We start from the raw sequence: 13,219 nt of genomic DNA, 5'->3' as shown, positions 1-13,219 counted from the left end.
TCTACTGGCTGTGGACAATTGAATACTCTAACCGTACATTGCTATTTGCTAAGTGGTTTACGGCTGGTTTTAACATAAAATAATCTCTGGTGGGTTAGGTAAAACTTTATTTTACAGTCTGTTTTCTACTTGATAGACGACGAAGAAATGACATTGTAAAATGGTAATTACATAATTAGTACCTATTACAATTGTGTTCTCTTTAGGTCTTAAATAAAGCAGCACCAATCTTTGGACCCTTAAATAGATGTAATTTAATTGTATATAAACTACAAGTTGCTAAACTATAGTAGAACACGACTACCTGTAGAAATCAATGCGGATCTTGTTCCTCAATATTTCAATTCGTCCTGTTGTGTGTGTGAGAGAGGGAGAGAGAGAGAGAGAGAGAGAGAGAGAGAGAGGGGGGGGGGGGTGGAGAAGGGAGGGATGGAGAGGAGAGGGGGGGTAGTGAGGGGGGAGAGAAACTGGGAATGTGTGTGTTGTGCTGATAGAAGGTGGGTTATTTCGCTGAGGATCCTGGGTACATAGCTCAATAGTAATGCAGCGAAGAGGACTTTAAACACACATGCATCGCAACAACACAGGGACGAGCGAAAACGGAGAACACACATTGTTGCGCTGGATTTTACGGGTCTCTTTGTACACTGTAAATACGCTTAGTTTAGTTACATTGTATTCACATAATCGCTTCTGTAACCTACCCCATTGATATGACCGTGTCCTGTTCCGCTTGCTTGGGGAGAGAGAGTACAACAACAGGAATTAATTCTAGCTACACTGTTCTGGTCCCCTCGAGTCGGTTTACCGGGAAATGGTAACGTTTGCACCGCATTGGAAGGACCATGGTTGAGGCGAGCAGCAAATTTCTCCTAATTGTAGTCGGCTCCGTCTGTTTTATGCTGATCTTATATCAATACGTCGCGCCTGGGGTTATCAATTTCGGCTCACCACACGGATATTTCACTGAGGAGGACGATGGTGGGGACATTTTCCCTTCCCCAGACCCGCACTACGTCAAGAAATACTATTTCCCAGTCCGGGATTTGGAGCGAACGGTGGAATTTGAAATCAAAGGAGAAGACGTTATCGTGTTTTTACACATTCAGAAGACAGGAGGGACAACGTTCGGGAGACACCTGGTTCAGAATGTGAGGTTGGAGGTTCCGTGTGACTGTAGACCGGGTCAGAAGAAGTGTACCTGTTATCGACCCAACCGAAAAGAGACCTGGTTATTCTCCCGGTTCTCCACCGGTTGGAGTTGTGGCTTACACGCGGACTGGACCGAGCTAAAAAATTGTGTTCCTGGAGTTCTAGATAAAAAGGAGACCAGGATGAAAAATGAAAGGTGAGATAAAACAGGAATGTTGACTGGTTGTATCAGGAGTGTTAGTGTTGGGCTGGATCAAAAGCGTGCACAGCCTGTGGGTCTCCGACAATTGACAATTGTTGGAGATTGAAGACCATTAATTATCGGGTGGTATGAACACGTCATTAGGGAGCGTGCCTGGACGATTCTCTCTCACTCTGTGTGTGGACTTACTGTAGTAGCAGATCCGTCGCAGTTTGTTTGACAGTGTTTTAATGACAGGCTGTCATATGAATTTGTGTTGAGCAGTTCTGTTTTTATCATATCCGAAGGGATAGATTTATAGGGTAACCCACCTGTCAACTCGAATTAGCCATAAGAGAATCATGCTGTCAAACTAAGCAGTATTAAAATAGTATGTCTTGATCCTTCTTCAAAGTTGTAGCATATCGAACAGTGATGCCTCGTTTTAGTGGCTTGTAAAACGCTTGAAACGTGTTGAATATTGATTACTGTAAACCATTGAATCAACTTTGGATCAGAAATGTTGCAACTACAGTTAGGCCTAAATTGATGATTCTACTTGAAAGTACGTTTCTTTTGGAAAAGCAGATCTTAGCATGCAGAAATTCATTGCTACATAGCTTACTCCTTTATCTTCAGGGATCACTATGCAGGCAGACTGTTAGACAGGCAGAGAAAACTATCATCACTTTAATTCAGAGATAAGATTTGGCTCCTGCCCTTCTCTCCTGTCCTCTGTGTGTGTGTGTGTGTGTGTGTGTGTGTGTGTGTGTGTGTGTGTGTGTGTGTGTGTGTGTGTGTGTGTGTGTGTGTGTGTTAGTGTGTGTGTGTGTGTGTGTGTGTGTGTGTGTGTGTGTGTGTGTGTGTGTGTGTGTGTGTGTGTGTGTGTGTGTGTGTGTGTGTGTGTGTGTGTGTGTGTGCGTGCGTGTGTGTGGGTGGATGTTTGCTGAAGTAAGAGGACCCCTGCGGGGGGGTTGACTCCACTCTAATCCTAGTGATTACTTCCGCTGGTTACACACATACACTGTACTGCTGGTATTCCTGGCACAAGGCTCTGTGATGGTCAGAGGTGATGATGCGTCTAGCTACTCCGGAGGCTGGAAGGAGGATGTTTATCTGCTCTCATCAGTTTCTACACAGTTTACTTTGTGTGTGCGTGTGTCTTCGTGTCCTCAACACTATTTTTCCCTCTCTCCCTCTTTCTTTTGCCATATCTCTCTCTCTTTCCCTCCTCCCTCTATCTTGCTCTGTCATGGTGTCATTTTCGAATCAAACAGCAGGCATGCTTTCCGCTTGGTGGCTTTATAGCTGTTGGTCCTCTCTCTTGCGCTCTCTCTCTCTTTCCCCCTGTCCATCTCTCTTTCTTCCCCCTATTTCTCTCTCTATTTGTCAGTGCGTGATTGTTACATTAGGCTAAATGTATTTTTTCATGGAATATTTACTGCAATTTCCAACATGTCTGTTTTAGCTAATGGACAACTGTCTGTCCTAATGAATGGCTACAAATGGGAGGAGGGGGAAGAGGAGTGGAGAGGATGGGGGGGGGGTGGAGGATGATGAGGGGATGGAAAGGGTTGAGGAGGAAGAGAGTAGAAGAGTATGGTAGTGTAAGAGGAGGGGAGGGCATAGGAAGATGGAAATGGGGGACAGAAGAGGATGAGGGGAGGCATGGGAAAATGGGTAGGGCTTTTGAGTGAAACGATGGAGAAGAGGATGGAGAGAGTGAAGGCGGAGAGTGTTTTGTTTCGTTGCTGTGGAGGGGGAGGATTCAATTAGCATGCCTGTCAATCTGCCTGGTTCACTCTCTGTTTAAGCTTCACAGCGTAGATCACTGCAGGGTGAACTGTGTACGGGTGCGTGACTGACCAGACAGGTCGTTGTGTTTTAATCCAATCAGATTATCAGGGATTAATCTTGGGCTGCTCAATATTCCAAAGATGGTTACTCCTTCATCCCTACAATCCCAACACCACATTCCCACACCAGGAATCTCACTTTCCCTATACCAGTGTGTCTGCGTATTTGTGTGCACATTTTCCCAGATGAATAATCTTATAAAAAATTCCATAATTCTACAGTTTTTTTCTTTTTCTCTCTCTCTCTCTCTCTCTCTAGCTCTCTTTCTCTCTATGTGGAATACAAGGCAAGCTTTTAGGCAGTAATTAGATGTTTTCAAAGAGGTGACAAACATGCACGTGTGCAAACTCACACACAAAATCTACACTGAGTGTACAAAACATAAAACACCTGCTCTTTCCATGACAGACCAGCTATGATCCCTTATTGATGTCACTTGTTAAATCCACTTCAGTCCGTGTAGGTGAAGGGGAGGAGACAGGTTAAATAAGGATTTTTAAGCCTTGAAACAATTGAGACATTGAATGTGTATGTGTGCCATTCAGAGGGTGAATGGACAAGACAAAAGATTTAAGTGCTTTTGAACGGGGTACGGTAGTAGGTGCCAGGCACACCGGTTTGTGTCAAGAACTGTAACGCTGCTGAGTTTTTCACATTCAACAGTTTTGTGTGTGTGTCAAGAATGGTTCACCACCCACAGGACATCCAGCCAACTTGAAACAACTGTGGGAAGTATTGGAGTCAACATGGGCCAGCATCCCTGTGGAACGCTTTCCACACCTTGTAGAGTCCATGCCCGACAAATTTAGGCTGTTCTGAAGGCAAAGGCGGCTGCAACTCAATATTAGGAAGGTGTTCGGAATGTTTTGTACACTCACTGTATGTTCGGAATAGTGAAAACATTGTGAGAGACTGTATGGCTGTCACTTCTGCTGAAATAGAGGGAGAAAGACGGGTAGAGAGACACTGGCGGGGGGGGAGAGAGAGAGAGAGAGAGATGGAGGGGGAGAGAGAGAGATGGCGGGGGAGAGAGAGAGATGGCGGGGGAGAGAGAGAAAGAGGATGGGTAGAAGGGGAGAGATGGTTAGAGAGGGAGAGCCTGCACTGTGGAAATTATCACAGTTTGCTTCATTCTCACTGTGTTTTTGGTGTCATGTCGCTGTTGTGCTGCGTTGTGTGTGTGTGTGTGTGTGTGTGTGTGTGTGTGTGTGTGTACACACACACACACAAGCAGACACACAAACAAACATACAGTGGAAGTCGGACGTTTACATACACTTAGGTTGGAGTCATTAAAACTCATTTTTCAACCACTCCACAAATGTCTTGTTAACAAAATATAGTTCTGGCAAGTCGGTTAGGACATCTACTAGGACATCTACTAGGACATCTACTAGGACATCTACTTAGTGCATGACAAAGAATAGTATGAAAGTATGAACACCAATCAGCCGTCATACCGCTCAGGAAGGAGACGTGTTCTGTCTCCTAGAAATGAACGTACTTTGGTGCGAAAAGTGCAAATCAATCCCAGAACAACAGCAAAGGACCTTGTGAAGATGCTGGAGGAAACAGGTAAAAAAGTATCTATATCCACAGTAAAACAAGTCCTATATCGACATAACCTGAAAGGCTTCTCAGCAAGGAAGAAGCCACTGCTCCAAAACCGTCATAAAAAGGCCAGACTACGGTTTGCAGCTGCACATGGGGACAAATATCATACTTTTTGGAGAAATGGTCTGATGAAAAAATAAATAAAGCCTGTTTGGCCGTAATGACCATCGTTATGTTTGGAGGAAAAATGGGGAGGTTTGCAAACCGACGAACACCATCCCATCTGTGAAGCACGGGGGTGGCAGCATCATGTTGTGGGGGTGCTTTGCTGCAGGAGGGACTGGTGCACTTCACAAAATAGATGGCATCATGAGGTAGGAAAATGATGTGGATATATTGAAGCAACATCTCAAGACATCAGTCAAGAAGTTAAAGCTTTGTTGCAAATGGGTCTTCCAAATGGACAATGACCCCAAGCACACTTCCAAAATGGTGGCAAAATGGCTTAAGGACAACAAAGTCAAGGTATTGGAGTGGCCATCACAAAGCACTGACCTCAATCCTATAGAAAATGTGTGGGCACAACTGAAAAAGCGTGCGCGAGTAAGGAGGTCTACAAACCTGACTCAGTTACACCATCTCTGCCAGGAGGAATGGGCCAAAATTCACCCAACTTATTGTGCTTATTAGGCTTTATTTATTTTTTCATCAGACCATAAGACATTTCTCTAAAAAGTATGATATTTGTCCCCATGTGCAGTTGCAAACCGTAGTCTGACTTTTTTATGACGGTTTTGGAACAGTGGCTTCTTCCTTGCTGAGAAGTGCACCAGTCCCTCCTCTCAGCAAAGCACCCCCACAACATGATGCTGCCATCCCTGCGCTTCACGGATGAGATGGTGTTCTTCAGCTTGCAAGCCTCCCCCTTTTTCCTCCAAATATAACGATGGTCATTATAGCCAAACAGTTCTATTTTTTTTCATCAGACCATAGGACATTTCTCCTAAAAGTACAATCTTTGTCTCCATGTGCAGTTTTAAACTTTAGTCTGGCTTTTTTATGGCAGTTGGGGAGCAGTAGCTTCTTCCTTGCTGAGCGGCCTTTCAGGTTATGTCGATATACAGTGCCTTGTGAAAGTATTCGGCCCCCTTGAACTTTGCGACCTTTTGCCACATTTCAGGCTTCAAACATAAAGATATAAAACTGTATTTCTTTGTGAAGAATCAACAACAAGTGGGACACAATCATGAAGTGGAACGACATTTATTGGATATTTCAAACTTTTTTAACAAATGAAAAACTGAAAAATTGGGCGTGCAAAATTATTCAGCCCTTCTACTTTCAGTGCAGCAAACTCTCTCCAGAAGTTCAGTGTGGATCTCTGAATGATCCAATGTTGACCTAAATGACTAATGATGATAAATAGAATCCACCGGTGTGTAATCAAGTCTCCGTATAAATACACCTGCACTGTGATAGTCTCAGAGGTCCGTTAAAAGCGCAGAGAGCATCATGAAGAACAAGGAACACACCAGGCAGGTCCGAGATACTGTTGTGAAGAAGTTTAAAGCCGGATTTGGATACAAAAAGATTTCCCAAGCTTTAAACATCCCAAGGAGCACTGTGCAAGCGATAATATTGAACTGGAAGGAGTATCAGACCACTGCAAATCTACCAAGACCTGGCCGTCCCTCTAAACCTTCAGCTCATACAAGGAGAAGACTGATCAGAGATGCAGCCAAGAGGCCCATGATCATTCTGGATGGACTGCAGAGATCTACAGCTGAGGTGGGAGACTCTGTCCATAGGACAACAATCAGTCGTATATTGCACAAATCTGGCCTTTATGGAAGAGTGGCAAGAAGAAAGCCATTTCTTAAAGATATCCATAAAAAGTGTCGTTTAAAGTTTGCCACAAGCCACCTGGGAGACACACCAAACATGTGGAAGAAGGTGCTCTGGTCAGATGAAACCAAAATTGAACTTTTTGGCAACAATGCAAAACGTTATATTTGGCGTAAAAGCAACACAGCTCATCACCCTGAACACACCATCCCCACTGTCAAACATGGTGGTGGCAGCATCATGGTTTGGGCCTGCTTTTCTTCAGCAGGGACAGGGAAGATGGTTAAAATTGATGGGAAGATGGATGGAGCCAAATACAGGAGCATTCTGGAAGAAAACCTGATGGAGTCTGCAAAAGACCTGAGACTGGGCCGGAGATTTGTCTTCCAACAAGACAATGATCCAAAACATAAAGCAAAATCTACAATGGAATGGTTCAAAAATAAACATATCCAGGTGTTAGAATGGCCAAGTCAAAGTCCAGACCTGAATCCAATCGAGAATCTGTGGAAAGAACTGAAAACTGCTGTTCACAAATGCTCTCCATCCAACCTCACTGAGCTCAAGCTGTTTTGCAAGGAGGAATGGGAAAAAAATTCAGTCTCTCGATGTGCGAAACTGATAGAGACATACCCCAGATTACAGCTGTAATCGCAGCAAAAGGTGGCGCTACAAAGTATTAACTTAAGGGGCTTTGCACGCCCAATTTTTCAGTTTTTGATTTGTTAAAAAAGTTTGAAATATCCAATAAATGTTGTTCCACTTCATGATTGTGTCCCACTTGTTGTTGATTCTTCACAAAAAAATACAGTTTTATATCTTTATGCTTGAAGCCTGAAATGTGGCAAAAGGTCGCAAAGTTCAAGGGGGCCGAATACTTTCGCAAGGCACTGTAGGACTCGTTTTACTGTGGATATAGATACTTTTGTACCTGTTTCCTCCAGCATCTTTACAAGGTCCTGTGCTGTTGTTCTGGGATTGATTTGTACTTTTCACACCAAAGTACATTCATCTCTAGGAGACAGAACATGTCTCCTTCCTGAGCGGTATGACGGCTGATTGGTCCCATGGTGTTCATACTTGCGTACTAGTCTTTGTATAGATGAACATGGTACCTTCGGGCGTTCGGAAATTGCTCCCAATGATGAACCAGACTTGTGGAGGTCCACAATTGCTTTCCAGAGGTCTTGGCTGATTTCTTTTGATTTTTCCATGATGTCAAGCAAAGAGACACTGAGTATAAAGGTAGGCCTTGAAATAAATCCACAGGTTCACCTCCAATTGACTCAAATTATGTCAATTAACCCATCAGAAGCTTCTAAAGCCATGACATTTATTTTCTGGAATTCTCCATGCTGTTTAAGGCACAGTCAACTTAGTGTATGTAAACTTCTGACCCACTGGAATTGTGATACAGTGAATTATAAGTGAAATAATCTGTCTGTAAACAATTGTTGGAGAAAGTACTTGTGTCATGCACTAAGTAGATGTCCTAACCGACTTGCCAAAACCATAGTTTGTTAACAAGAAATTTGTGGAGTGGTTGAAAAACGAGTTTTAAAGACTCCAACCTAAGTGTATGTAAACTTCCGACTTCAACTGTATTTTTGTTGTTGTTGGTTTGCACACTCTGGCCATTCTCTCAACCAGCTTCATGAGGTAGTCACCTGGAATGCATTTCAGTTAACAGGTGTGCCTTGTTAATTTGTGGAATGTCTTTCCATCTTAATGTGTTTAAGCCAGTCAGTTGTGTTGTGACAAGGTAGGGTTGCTGTACAGAAGATAGCTCTATTTGGTCCACGACCAAGTCCATATTATGGCAGGAACAGCTCAAATAAGCAAAGAGAAATGAAATTCCACCATGACTTTAAAACATGAAGGTCAGTCAATCTGGAAAATTTTGAAGAACTTTAAGTGCAGTCGCAAAAACCATTTAAGCTCTATGATGAAACTGGCTCTCATGTGGACCGCCACAGGAAAGGAGGACCCAGAGTTACCTCGGCTGCAGAGATAAGTTCATTAGAGTTAACTGCACCTCAGACTGCAGCCCAAATAAATGATTCACAGAGTTCAAGTAACAGACACATCTCAACATCAACTGTTCAGAGGGGACTGCTTGAATCAGACCTTCATGGTCAAATTGCTGCAAAGAAACCACTACTAAAGGACACCAATAATAAGAAGAGACTTACTTGGGCCAAGAAACATGAGCAATAGAAAACAGACGAGTCAAAATTTGTGGTTTTTTGTTGTTGTTCCGACCGCTGTGTCTTTGTGAGACACAGAGTAGCTGAATGGATGATCTCCGCAGGTGTGATAGTGTGGGGGAGCTTTGCTGATAATACTGTCAGTGATTTATTTAGAATTCAAGGCACACTTAACCAGCATGGCTACCAGAGCATTCTGCAGCGATACAACATCTGATCTGGTTTGTGATCTGGTTAGTCCCACTATCATTTGTTTTTCAACAGGACAATGACCCAACACACCTACAGGCTGTGTAAGGGCTATTTGAACAAGAAGGAGAGTGATGGAGTGCTGCATCAGATGACCCGGCCTCCACAATCACCCGACCTCAACCCAATTGAGATGATTTGGGATGAGTTGGACCGCAAATTGAAGGAAAAGCAGTCAACAAGTGCTCAGCATGTGTGGGAACTCCTTCAAGAAAGCATTCCTCATGAAGCTGGTTGAGAGAATGCCATTAGTGTGCAAAGCTGTAATCAAGGCAAAGGGTGGCTACTTTGAAGAATCTCAAATATAAAATATATTTTGATTTGTTTAACACTTTTTTGGTTACTGCATGATTCCATATGTGTTATTTCATAGTTTTGATGTCTTCACTATTATTCTACAATGTAGAAAATAGTTAAAATAATGAATGAGTAGGTATATCCAAACTTTTGACTGGTACTGTATATACAACGAGCTGTTTGTATGTGGCTGCTATGAAAGTGCACTGTGTTTGCTTGTGATCAGGGGTGTATTCATTACACCGATTCTGTTAAAATGTTTCCTAAATGGAAGCAAACGGCATGAAATGTGGATAAACATTCCTGAATTTGTCCAATAGAATCTCTCATTTTGCAACTGTTGGACTAATGATTACACTCTAGATCAGCTAGATGCAGGCAAGAGTGTGCAAGGAGGTATTGAATGCCTCACTGCCTGTCACCTTGATTACTGAAGATTCTCTCGACCTGTGCACCTACGTTGTCAACGTTAAATCATAGACTAGGTTATAGCAACCCCATGATGGGTACAGGGAAAATTTGCATCGTGTAGTAGCCTAAACCTATCAATGTTACATTGAGCTGGGTGAATGGAATATGAATGACAGTCATCCAATATGCTGTAATAGAAATAAGGTCATGTTTATAAAAAAAAAAAGGTCATCCTCCCTCATCTTAAATGGCACCGACCACCACTGCTGGCCAGTGACTGATTAGCAAGAAGAGGACATTTATTTTTTGTGTGTGTGTGTGTGTGTGTGTGTGTGTGTGTGTGTGTGTGTGTGTGTGTGTGTGTGTGTGTGTGTGTGTGTGTGTGTGCGTGCGTGCGTGCGTGGCGGTTAGGGGAAGAATGTGAACAGAGTCCATGGTCTGACAGGCATGCTAATTGAATTGTGGGAAGATGCAAATTCCAGACTGTGTCACAGACACACGTATCTGTTTCCTGTGTGCCAGTTTTCTGCGCAGAGGAGAAATGATGCATCAGGGTCAGGAAGTGCTTATCTGAGTTTGAGATAGAAGTATTGGACACCCCTTCAAATGAGTGGATTTGGCTATTTCAGCCACACCCGTTGCTAACAGGTGTATAAAATCGAGCACACAGCCATGCAATCGCCATAGACAAACATTGGCAGTAGAATGGCCTTACTGAAGAGCTCAGTGACTTTCAACGTGGCACCATCATAGGATGCCACCTTTCCAACAAGTCAGTTCATCAAATTTCTGCCCTGCTAGAGTTGCCCCAGTCAACTGTAAGTGTTGGTATTGTGAAGTGGAAATGTCTCGGAGCAACAATGGCTTAGCCGCAAAGTGGTAGGCCACACAATCTCACAGAACGGGACCGCCGAGTGCTGAAGCGTGTAGCGCGTAAAAATCATCTGTCCCCGCAACGTTCCAACATCTAGTAGAAAGCCTTCCCAGATGAGTGGAGTCTGTTATAGCAGCAAAGGGGGGACCAACTCTATATTAATGCCCATGAGTTTAGAATGAGATGTTCAATGAACAGATGTCCACATATTTCTGGTCATGTAGTACACACACACAAACACACACACTTAGCTCTGCATCACAGAGCACTGGAGATTTGCATCATGGGTAGAAGCAAGGAAGGACACTGAATGTGGGTACGTTTGTGTGTGCGTGCATGTCTGTGTGTTTCCCCCACCACTCCACTCACCTCCCTTCTCTCTCGCTTCACTGCTTCTACTCTGACTCTTGACTTCAAAGACACACACACACACACACACAAGCTCCATTCACCAGTCACTCATCACTGACACAGCCTATTCAGACTAGACTAAAAGAGAGGGGGGGGAAAGAGGAGTGTATGAAAAGAGAGTGGAGAGTGTATGAAAATAGAAAGGGGGAAGACGGGGAGTGTATGAAAAGAGAAAGGGGGAAGATGGGGGAGTGTATGAAAAGAGAAAGGGGGAAGACGGGGAGTGTATGAAAAGTGAAAGGGGGAAGATGGGGGAGTGTATGAAAAGAGAAAGGGTGAAGACGGGGGAGTGTATGAAAAGAGAAAGGGTGAAGACGGGGAGTGTATGAAAAGAGAAAGGGGGAAGACGGGGAGTGTATGGAGTGTATGAAAGGGGGAAGACGGGGAGTGTATGAAAAGAGAAAGGGGGAAGACGGGGGAGTGTATGAAAAGAGAGGGGGAAGACGGGGGAGTGTATGAAAAGAGAAAGGGGGAAGACGGGAGTGTATGAAAAGAGAAATGGGGAAGACGGGGAGTGTATGAAAAGTGAAAGGGGGAAGATGGGGGAGTGTATGAAAAGAGAAAGGGGGAAGACGGGGGAGTGTATGAAAAGAGAAAGGGGGAAGACGGGGAGTGTATGAAAAGTGAAAGGGGGAAGATGGGGGAGTGTATGAAAAGAGAAAGGGTGAAGACGGGGGAGTGTATGAAAAGAGAAAGGGGGAAGACGGGGAGTGTATGGAGTGTATGAAAAGAGAAAGGGGGAAGACGGGGAGTGTATGAAAAGAGAAAGGGGGAAGACGGGGGAGTGTATGAAAAGAGAGGGGGAAGACGGGGGAGTGTATGAAAAGAGAAAGGGGGAAGACGGGAGTGTATGAAAAGAGAAAGGGGGAAGACGGGGAGTGTATGAAAAGTGAAAGGGGGAAGATGGGGGAGTGTATGAAAAGAGAAAGGGGGAAGACGGGGGAGTGTATGAAAAGAGAAAGGGGGAAGACGGGGGAGTGTATGAAAAGAGAAAGGGGGAAGACGGGAGTGTATGAAAAGTGAAAGGGGGAAGACGGGGAGTGTATGAAAAGAGAAAGGGGGAAGACAGGGGAGTGTATGAAAAGAGAAAGGGGGAAGATGGGGAGTGTATGAAAAGAGAAAGGGGGAAGACAGGGAGTGTATGAAAAGAGAAAGGGGGAAGATGGGGGAGTGTATGAAAAGAGAAAGGGGTAAGACAGGGAGTGTATGAAAAGAGAAAGGGGGAAGACAGGGGAGTGTATGAAAAGAGAAAGGGGGAAGACGGGGGAGTGTATGAAAAGAGAAAGGGGGAAGACGGGGAGTGTATGAAAAGAGAAAGGGGGAAGACGGGGAGTGTATGAAAAGAGAAAGGGGGAAGACGGGGGAGTGTATGAAAAGAGAAAGGGGGAAGACGGGGAGTGTATGAAAAGAGAAAGGGGGAAGACAGGGAGTGTATGAAAAGAGAAAGGGGGAAGATGGGGGAGTGTATGAAAAGAGAAAGGGGGAAGACAGGGAGTGCATGAAAATAGAAAAGGGGAAGACGGGGGAGTGTATGAAAAGGGGAAGACGGGGAGTGTATGAAAAGAGAAAGGGGGAAGACGGGGGAGTGTAGGAAAATAGAAAAGGGGAAGATGGGGAATGCATGAAAAGAGAGCAAGGAGAAGAAGAAAAGAATGTGTGCAGAAGAGAGAAGATCTGCTTCTTGACCACAGGGGACCTCTGAGTCACAAAGCAGAGTTTATAAACACACACTCACACACTCACTCAACCACACACAATGTAGTCTGAAGCTACTCCCGTACGTGTACACACACACACACGTGCCCGTACCTGATGATTGGGCACATGGCGTAATGTTTGTGCTTCTCAAACACTCACACCCACTAACTAATGATCTCCTCCACACACCGTCTGTTCCTCCTCCTCTTCTCTCTCTCTTCATCTACTCTCTCTTTCTTTTCTCCTCATCAGATGACACAAAGGGCTGTCTCGATAATCCCTGCCCCACCTGGAGGGTGTGTGTGTGTGTGTGTGTGTGTGTGTGTGTGTGTGTGTGTGTGTGTGTGTGTGTGTGTGTGTGTGTGTGTGTGTGTGTGTGTGTGTGTGTGTGTGTGTGTGTGTGTGTGGACCCCTGCTGAGTAGCAATACCCAGTGACCTGAAAAATAGCAGCTTCCCAGCCATGACAGACAAAAGATCTATCT

General features: G+C 44.4%; 1 protein-coding gene across 1 annotated transcript in view; it reads left to right on the top strand.

The window, feature by feature from the left end:
* Positions 1–496: 496 nt before the first annotated feature.
* LOC109884371 (heparan-sulfate 6-O-sulfotransferase 1-A) overlaps positions 497–13,219 on the top strand; it is a 24,886-nt gene continuing 12,163 nt past the window's right edge. The window contains exon 1 of the mRNA XM_031792600.1: positions 497–1,348. Within this exon, the coding sequence (XP_031648460.1) occupies positions 846–1,348 (503 nt within the window). The 5' untranslated portion in view covers positions 497–845. The remainder of the gene's footprint in view (positions 1,349–13,219) is intronic.

Source organism: Oncorhynchus kisutch, linkage group LG16 (genome assembly GCF_002021735.2).
Source record: "Oncorhynchus kisutch isolate 150728-3 linkage group LG16, Okis_V2, whole genome shotgun sequence".
In the NCBI taxonomy this organism is placed as follows: Eukaryota; Metazoa; Chordata; class Actinopteri; order Salmoniformes; family Salmonidae; genus Oncorhynchus; species Oncorhynchus kisutch.
The sequence above is the reverse complement of the archived record's forward strand: the minus strand, read 5'-3'. Positions and strand labels throughout refer to the sequence as shown.